The sequence below is a fragment of the Myotis davidii genome, unplaced genomic scaffold, assembly GCF_000327345.1.
Source record: "Myotis davidii unplaced genomic scaffold, ASM32734v1 scaffold370, whole genome shotgun sequence".
Classification (NCBI taxonomy): domain Eukaryota; kingdom Metazoa; phylum Chordata; class Mammalia; order Chiroptera; family Vespertilionidae; genus Myotis; species Myotis davidii.
The window spans coordinates 8265840-8274924 of NW_006288615.1; the positions used below are offsets into that span (position 1 = coordinate 8265840).

The window sequence follows — 9085 nt, forward strand, 5'->3', positions numbered from 1 at the left end:
ATGCACCACTGAACAGATGGCATCTCATCACTGAGCTCTAAGTCTCAGCTGCTTTAGATCATCTATCACAGTTCTGGGCCCAGAACTGCAAGGACAGATACCTTCTCTGGTCTACATGTGGCCCTGACTCCTGGGCTGCCCTTGGTCACGTGAATCCAGAACATGCTCTTACCCACACACACCCTCCCTGAAGGGACCTGCTGTCCTCAACACTCCCGTGAAATCCCTTGTCCAAAAATCATGCCAACTAAGTCTCCATTAACTGCATGGGGGCACCTCAACATCCAGCTCCCTACACCCTCCTCCCTCCCTCAGTCTCCCAGGGAAGGCAGGGCAGGCGGTCAGGACCCCACCTGTGGGAGAGGCTGGCCAGGTGCAGGGAGCTGCACGGAAGGGATCAGGTCTGTGATGCGTTGCCCAGCCACCTCGTTCCCACACTCGTAGCCGTGCAGATGGGCAAAGACACTGTCACACGATGTGACCGTTCCCTTGGAGGAAAAGCCAGTGTTAAATAACAGCTTCCTTTTTTAAAATATATTTTTATTGATTTCAGAGAGGAAGGGAGAGAGGAAGATAGAAACATCAGTTATGAGAGAGAATCATTGATCAGCTTCTCTAGCATGCCCCCTATTGGGGACCAAGCCTACAACCTGGACACATGCCCTGACCAGGAATCAAACCATGACTTCCTGGTTCATAGGTTGACACTCAACCACTGAGCTACACTGACTGACTATAATAACAGCTTCTTGTACTTCAGCTTCAAACTTCACCGAACCTCAGTGACACCTTCAAGCTACTCCTCCTGCAAAAGGTACATAACAAATGTACTTCTAACAACAGGTCAGCTGGCTCCTCCTTCCACATGGACCTACTGTTCAATCTGGAGGCATCTGCAGAGCTCAGCACACTGCAGTTCATTAGCTAGTACAATGACCACGTCCACAGCTCACATCTGCATGCTGTCTGTGTGCAGCCACCATCCTGAGGGCTTTACGTATACTATTTTATTGAAGTGTTAAAACAATCCCATGAGTGGTTACAATTATATCCTGATTTGGCAGATGAGAAAACTGAGGCATGGGGAGATAAAGTTCCTTGCCCAAGAACATAATTACTAAAGAACTCAGCAGATGGGGCAACCTCCAGAACCCTCATTGTTGCTGCCTAGACGCACATGGTAGGAACAGTGTGTGTGATGCGCTGGGGAGAAGATGTGAGGTCAAACTCGTGAAACTTACATCACTTTGGAAAGAGACCCAGGCTGAGACCCTCTCCACTGGCTCCAGCACGACCACACAGCACAGGCGGGGCTCCTGCTTCATCCTCTTCATCCACACGGACACTGGGATCCGCTCACTGCTTCGGCTCACAACGTCCACCTGTGGACAGGGACAAGCTGCACCTGCAGCCTACCCCACCCCCATCGGCCAGGCCCGCCCCATTCCAGGCACGTGGTATTTTCAAGCTCTGCTCACCTGCCTGTACTTTGTGTAAATAAAGTACAAACAAGGTTTCTGACACTGAACTTTACAATCTGAGTGAAAGTTCTACCAAAAGAGTAGATTTTATTATCAGCGGCATCTGTAATTTCTTAAAGAAACAGACACAGTCCCTAGGACAGGTAATTTTTCCAGGGTATTAGATGCCGTCTAATCTTCCAGTGCCTGAGACCCAGGGCTCAGCATCTAACATGCAGTTCAACCCATCAAAATCCGGGCTGGACACATACCACAAGCCAGACCCCCCCAACACCACCAAAAAATAAAAACATGTTTCTCTCTCGGGAGCCTGAGGTGGTGCCTACAGGTTTGCAGATGCTGTCAGGCTTGCTCCCAAATGAGCAGCGCCAGGCCAGCAGCAGTGGCTTCTGTTCCTGTGGTGTCCTCACCGCCCCCCTGCTGCTCCCCAGGCTGCACATTCCAGCTGGCAGCAGTCCACAAGCCCGGACTCACTACTGTGCCAAACACCACGGCAGCATGGCCGTCGGCCTCCACATGCTCCTCGCTGAGCGCTTCCACCACATCGCAGTCTGGCTTCAGAAAGAACTGCGTGAGCTTCAGGCCGATGAGATCGTGGCTGCTGTACCCCAGGAGCCGGCAAGCATTGTCGTTGGCAACCAGGATCTGAGTGTGGCAGAGAGAAGACATCAGCATCACCAGCAGCATCTCTAACTCCCGGAGCAGTGAGAAGGTGGTGGCTTGGGCACCCTCAGGGGAGGGAGACCCATCCTCTCCCCACCATCTACTGTGGGCAGGTTCATACAGAGACGCTCTCAGGATATCCATGTCTGACCAAGTGGAAAGGAGGCTGTCCCCTGACAAGATGGGCATATCATCAAGACCAGGAGGCAGTGATGGGACATGCGCCACACTTCCAACAGTTTCAGTTCTTTGTGTATAAAAATGTGCATTCATGCCAACATATTTAGCTCAAATATTGAACAGTGTTATTTCAGTTCAGCCAACGCTTCAGCAAGCACAAGTAAATAACAGGTCTCATCCTCTCCGAGTCAATGTGCTTCACTGAGTCACATTTCGGTCTCCAAATTCATCTCTCTGCTGTTACTATAGAAGTAAAACCAAACATTTTTCTAGTTGCCCTTAAACGCACAAATACCTCTAATTGAGATTACAGGTTGAAGGCACAGACCCCAAATCCATGGCTGCATCACAAAGCGCAGCAAATACCTCTGAAGTCTTGGCATCCACCGTGAAGATGGCCTTGTTGGGGTTGCCCGCAGGGGCCGGGAGCAGGGGCGTGGAGCACCCCGAGGACAAGCCGCGCAGCAATGAGCAGCAGGACATGCTGCCCAGGAACCCAGCTGGGTCTGCCTGCTCGGCCATGGCTGAGCACTGCACTTTCCCTGTGCAGATGTTTTGGGCAGCCAATGATGAGAGACAATAGGAGGACCATCTATCTTCTGGAAAGAAAAGAAAAGGAAGCTTTAGAGTCCCTGGCTGCCAGGAGCTTGCTTCTGAAACACACAAAACCCATAGCCCTCACCTCCAACCCCTGCAAAATGACTAACCTATAGAGTTGATTCAATGCTAACAGTCCCCAGTCCAAGGGCTCCATAGTCAGCAGAGCTGTGTCCCTCAGAGCTCAACATTTCTGTGCAAATAACACTCTGAGGTCCCTACCCACCAGCCAGCCAAGGGGCACTCTCCCATGTACCTCATTACAGAACGCATTGCTGCCCTATCACTTGTTCCCAGAAGTTCACTAATCCAAGTACTATCTGCTGTCTCCACTCCCCGCCCTCCATTCTGCTGAACTGGTCACTCCTCACCTCCAAAAAGTCTGCTCTTGGCAATACCTCCAGTGGCTCCCCCCAACTGCTCCCACATCCTACAGTGCCTGCCCTCAGTACAGCACCCTGCCCCTCCCCTTCCCAGCCTCTCACCACTGCCATGGCTCAGCCTCAGAACCTCTGCTCCCCTCCTGGCTCCGGCAGTTGCCCCATCTCAGTATTGTCAGTCCCTCCCTCTAGAGCAGTGATTCTCAATCTTGGCTGCACATTAGAATCACCTGGGAATCTTTTTAAAATCCTGATTTCTGGGCCTCATCCTCTGGAAATTCTGTTTCTTTGTTACTAATGTTGTGGGCCCACCCCATAACAAAGAAAGAATTTCCGGAGGATGAGGCCCAGAAATCAGGATTTTAAAAAGATTCCCAGGTGATTCTATTGTGCAGCCAAGGTTGAGAACCACTGTTCTAGAGGGCATGTGACTTGCGAGCCACAGTTTGCTGACCACGGCTCTAGGGGATCGAAAACCAAACAAGAGTCACCCTCGGCCCTAACCAGTTTTGCTCAATGGATAGAGCGTTGGCCTGCGGACTGAAGGGTCCCAGGTTCGATTCCAGTCAAGGGCATATACCTTGGTTTCGGGCACATCCCCAGTAGGGAGTGTGCAGGAGGCAGCTAAATTGATGTTTCTCTCTTATCAATGTTTCTAACTCTTTATCCCCCTCTCCCTTTCTCTCTGTAAAAAATCAATAAAATATATATTTTTTTAAAAAGAGTCACCCTTCTATCCCCTCTGGGTGCTTCACTGAGGAGCCTCCATCTTCTCAGTGGCCTCATCAGATCAGGAGCCCAAGGTCAGCTCCACTACCTCGCACCTTGGAACAGACACTGTGGCGCCAGCTCTGCCTCTGCTCCTGAATGACAGATCCCTGGGCCAGCGCACCTGGCTGACGCCCAGTCCTGAGGGGTGGTTGCCTCATGACCCCCAGCGCCCCTCTGTCAAACTGTTCTTTCCTCAAAACCGGACCTATCCTCTCTCCCTTGCAGCCCATCTCTGGCTCCCTGCCATCTCTCCACTGTCCTAACATCCCTGTGTTCCAGGCCCACCCAGGTTCTAGGGTGGACCCTACTGTCTCCTGAAGCAGCACCCCTGCCCCCCATCCCCTACAGAAGACAAGCCCCTCGAAGGCAGAGCAACCCTTTCTTCCTTGCTGTGCCTGGGCTTTGGCACCCCCACTCACCACAGCTGTGAAGCTGGCGTCCCCCCCCTGGTCTGCTCTGCCCGGGTCCAGGAGAGCCTGAGCCTGCAGTGCAGTCAGTAGGTACTGGCTGAGCTAAACTAGCCAATCTGTGTCTCACCTGTAATGCAGCCCAGCCCAGGACAGTGTTCCCCACACTCTGAAGTAAGAGATGATATTTTGCTTTAATTTAATCCTGAAATGTAGAGAATTCTAACCGCTGCCTGAAAAGGAGAGTTTCCTAAGAATCTCATGAACAGACACACCAGGAAAGATGCGCGGCATAGGTGGCCAATGCACAGAGCACCTAAACCTACACCTGTCTCTGCAAGAACAGAGATGAGATGCCCACATGACCACAAGGAGGTAGTCACCGGAGAGTGCCATCCTGCTCTGGCAGAGCTTCGAGAGCCCATTCCTTCTGTTCAGGTGTCTGTGGGCCGAGGACACAGACTTGCTGAGCTGGGGGGAGGTCTGCACAGCGGGGCCCTCAGAGGGTGCCAACGAGGATGGGTTCCCACACAGACACCTCCAGTCCTTTTCCAAGGCGGGTGAGCCTCTGTCCTCCATTGAGAGATGGTAGGCCGTGGAACAGCCGTCAACTAGAAAACAAGGAGACCCTAATCAACATCTGCAATGCAAGAAGGTGAAGACAGTTTAACCAAGTAATTCTTCCCAAGGCTGCGTTAAGCTCAGCCCCAAAAGGCTCACACACCCAATTGCCCTCTGGGTCAGAATCTACATGAAGATAGTTGAACCAAAGTCCTGCTAAAAGGAGCTCTTCAGTGGCATACACAGGAAGAGATGGGAAAGAAGAAAAAGAGGAAAATGGACCAGGAAAATGCTCTCAGATCAAGAGGAACGTTATCAATGCCATGAATCAGATGGGTCCAACCAATTACACCCGGAATCACGCACTGAGCTTCTAAAAACATAGCAATGTAAGGCCAAGGCTGAGAGTCTAGAGATGCACCACAGCAGAGATTTATGTTTTGAACTTTTTATTTTTAGTTATTTGTGGATTTTCATGTAGATATAAGGAAAAAAATACAGAAAAATTCTACATGGCCTTCACTGAGTTTCCGCCGATGGTTACATCTTATGTAACTACAGAAAAACCGCCTAGAGGCCTGGACCAGGGGCTTGAAAAGTGAGAAGTCATAGGGCCCGGGCGACACGCCCACCCCAAGCCTGCATCATCCAAACTTCAAGCAGAGGTTTCCTCTGTGGGTCCAGCAACAAGCTGGCATGGGGAGGAAGGACACAATGGCATAGGGTCCCCTGGTTTCCAAATTTGGATGGCAGGTTTAAATGGCTCACTTTACTGTTATGATTCACAACTGATACTGCATTTATCCTTTTATATGAGGCAACTGTACCTACTAAAAATTCAGAGACGTTTTATATACACATATACATCAAGCATGGGGTCCTAAAAAGCAACAGCTGAATGAGTAGGAAACTAGAAAGAAATTAAATAAGAAACCCTCAGAATGTATTGCTTTTGTTCAAATAGCAATATTTAATGTCTCTAATAATTTCTATAAGTAATTATGACATGATCCTAGTTTTCTACTTCTTCAGCCAATCTACAGACAAAACACAGAAGACCTGATTACAGCTTCAGACTTACATTGTAAATGTTACAAAACTTTACTTTGTAAAAGTAACAAGGGGGGTGGGGGGGAAGGAAATGTGAAGCCTCCATGAGGGCAAGAAATTTTGTCTTCCATGAAAAGAAATAATTAGTCTTAAACTGATAAACCAGCAAATGTGGAAAAGACAAATCCTTTTCCCTTTGTGCTTCCTGCACTGCCTGTGGGCCTTCGTGGGCCAGCTTGGCACTGCACGGCATATCCCAACCCCAGGGACTAGGGCCTCTGGCCTCTGAGCACAGAGCTTGACTTCACACCACTGTAGCTCACTTCCTTTTCTCAGGGTTAATTTTGAGTCAAACAGCAACCAGAACTGTGTGCAAGTCCAGGCCTAGGTATTTAGAATAGTGTTTTTTTTTTAAGCAATGGCAGTTTAGTATTGGGGTCATGGTGTGGGGACCAGAGTGAAGAGGGATTATCACGGGAAACTGAACACTGAGAGGACTTCATGATGCCTTAGAACAGTGGTCGGCAAACTGTGGCTCATCAGCCGCGGTTTGCCGACCACGGCCTTAGAATAATCCTATTCCTGTTGCCAGTTTTGATTCCAGAAGGTGTGAGTGACCCTGCTCAGACCAAACAGAAACAAGGAAAGCATTGCAGGGATCTTTTGGAAAGCACTCCTTCCTCTTATAGGTGACCTTCTGGAAGCAACCATCTTTGTGCCACTAGAACGCAAGCTAGGAAGCAAATAGCTCCAACTGCCCCCACCACTGCTGTACAACCAAAAGCAGAACGAGCCTCAGGATGAAGCCCACATGTGGACAGCAGAGCAGAAGATGACAAGAACGTCACTGTGCACAACCAATGAACCCACCCTAAAATCTACCTTCCTCTGGACTGCAGGTTTGGGGGCCACTGACTTTATCAGCCATCAGAGCCATTTTGAGACTGTGTCTTTTTCTTGCATCAAGCATCCTAAACAATACCCAGGACAATGGCTGCTGTAACAGAGGGTGTAAGCAAGGGGTTCCTGCAGGAGGCACCAGCAGAGGCACTGCAAAGGGTATAAGCCTTCCAGGCAGAACCACCACAGGTCAAAGGTGCCCACAGCCCTTGGGAAGGAGTAGCCGGGCATAACTCCCAGGGCCCCTTAGGCCTGCCCAAGCAGTCTGGATTTCATCCCTAAGATTCACTTTAATGGTCTCTACGCTCGGGAGCAACAAGACCAGACACACATTTCATGAAGATCACTCCAAGGGCAAGGGTCGGGGGAGATGGGGAGAGAAAGGTTACAGTAATCCAGGCAAGAAATTATGAAGTCTGAAATGAAAGCAATGGCAGAAAGATGGCGAGGGGAACCTTTAAGAAAAAACTCGACATAAAACTACCATCCATTTTCTGGGTGATGAGGTGAGGGAATGAAAGGCATCAAGACCACATCACGAATTTTCAACGCAGGGCACTGCCATTCTCTGGAAAAGAAACACTGGTGAAGGAGAAAGCCGGGCGTGCTTGGGACATCCAAGTGAAGATGTCGGGGAGCCGCGGTCTGTACCCACAGCTCACGCATTCATCCCACTATTACTGAAAAGCTTCTACGTGCCTGGCACCATCCGCAGCTGAGCCGGGCACGGCCTCCGTTCTAGAGCTCACCTTCCCGGAGGCAGGCAATGATCATGGATAAAGCGCACAGTTAACTCCAGGGGAGGACTGAGCGCGGGAAGGGCTGGGCAGAGGCGGAGACACGGAGGACCAGGGAGGCCCGGGCCCGGGCCCGGGCCAAACGGCCGCAGGACGGAGGGCCACCCCCTGGGCCGGAGCCGCACGGAGGGGAGCCGGCAGCGGCGGGGACAGAGCCCTCAGGTTGGCTCATCCCAGGGCCGAGCCAGGGCCCCGCGGAGCCCGGGCTACCTCTCCAGGGCGCAGGTATCTCACCTGGAGCCGACGAACGACACCCGACCGAATACCCCGCCACGAGGAAACCGTTCTTCCCCTCCAGTCCTGCCGGCCAATCGTAGAGCAACTCACGCCGATTGACAGGTCCCATAGGCCAACCACTGGCTCCTGTGGACGGGAGCTAGCGAGCCGGAGTGGGGAAGCCCGCGCTAACGGTAGCTAAGGACGCACCAGGCTCCTACGGCGCCTGAGAGGCGCCAGCGCCTCCTCCAACCTGGTCCCGCAGTCGCCGGTGCCTTCTTTCTCGGAATTGAGAAGGATGAGCACCCCGTCCTGGAGGCGGGGGCTGCGGGGACGACTCCTTCACGGGCCAAGCGCGACTGCGGGGCCGAGGACCGAGAGACTGCAGCGCCTGCCTGTATTGGGTCGGCATCCGGGGTCTCGACCTGCTCAGAACCTGCTGCGCAGTGGCCCCCGGCACGAGCGCGGGTGCCCCGCGCTGAGGCAGCCCTGAGCTGAGCGTTAACTGGAGGAGGCCCCTTTACACAGGCTAAGTCCGCGCGGCGACGCCGGGACAAATTCAGCCCATTGTGCAGGCGCGGTTGATGAGGCTTGAAAGTCCGCACTTTGCAGCCCCTCGCAGAGACCCGCTACGAGCCAGCTCAAATTTTTCTCTCCGCTCGCCTGCAGCTACGGCTCCGTGCGTGCACTTCGCCAGTCCCTGCCCTCTTCCCCGCTCCTCGCCTTGACACCTACGGGCGTTCTTAAATTACTTGTCCGGGGTAGGTCAGGCGGCCGTTCTCAGGAATGAACTACAACTCCCATGAGGTACTGGGGCCGCGCAGGCGCGTTGAGGTTCAGCCTCCCCTGCGCTGGGATTCCATTGGCTGGGAAAACTCCGAGCTTGGAGTCCTGATTGGCTGAGGGGTCTGAGGCGACAAATTCCGGAAAGGGGAAGAGCAGCCAACATGGCGGCGGAGCACAGCGCGGGCCAGCAACTGTCGCAGGAGATGATGGAGGGTGAGCGGCCCGGCGGGGCGGCGACCGAAGGGCCCAGAGGGTTGGGGGTGGCGACCCGCACTGGTCTTCCCTGAGAGACACGG

General features: G+C 52.5%; 2 protein-coding genes across 4 annotated transcripts in view; one reads left to right on the forward strand and one right to left on the reverse strand.

Annotated features, from left to right (window-relative positions):
• Nucleotides 1-8695, reverse strand: part of PASK (PAS domain containing serine/threonine kinase) — a 31068-nt gene extending 22373 nt beyond the window's left edge. Inside the window, exons 1-6 of the mRNA XM_015561815.1 lie at nucleotides 8022-8695; nucleotides 4863-5090; nucleotides 2691-2923; nucleotides 1956-2126; nucleotides 1242-1382; nucleotides 349-488 (exon numbers count right to left, since the gene is read on the reverse strand). Of these exons, the coding sequence (XP_015417301.1) occupies nucleotides 349-488; nucleotides 1242-1382; nucleotides 1956-2126; nucleotides 2691-2923; nucleotides 4863-5090; nucleotides 8022-8133 (1025 nt within the window). The 5' untranslated portion in view covers nucleotides 8134-8695. The remainder of the gene's footprint in view (nucleotides 1-348; nucleotides 489-1241; nucleotides 1383-1955; nucleotides 2127-2690; nucleotides 2924-4862; nucleotides 5091-8021) is intronic.
• A 165-nt stretch (nucleotides 8696-8860) lies between these two features.
• PPP1R7 (protein phosphatase 1 regulatory subunit 7) overlaps nucleotides 8861-9085 on the forward strand; it is a 16826-nt gene continuing 16601 nt past the window's right edge. For 2 of the 3 annotated variants that reach the window (XM_006760526.2, XM_015561941.1), the window contains exon 1: nucleotides 8861-9002. In XM_006760526.2, the coding sequence (XP_006760589.1) occupies nucleotides 8951-9002 (52 nt within the window). In that variant the 5' untranslated portion in view covers nucleotides 8861-8950. The remainder of the gene's footprint in view (nucleotides 9003-9085) is intronic. The other variant, XM_006760527.2, reaches the window with a different exon arrangement.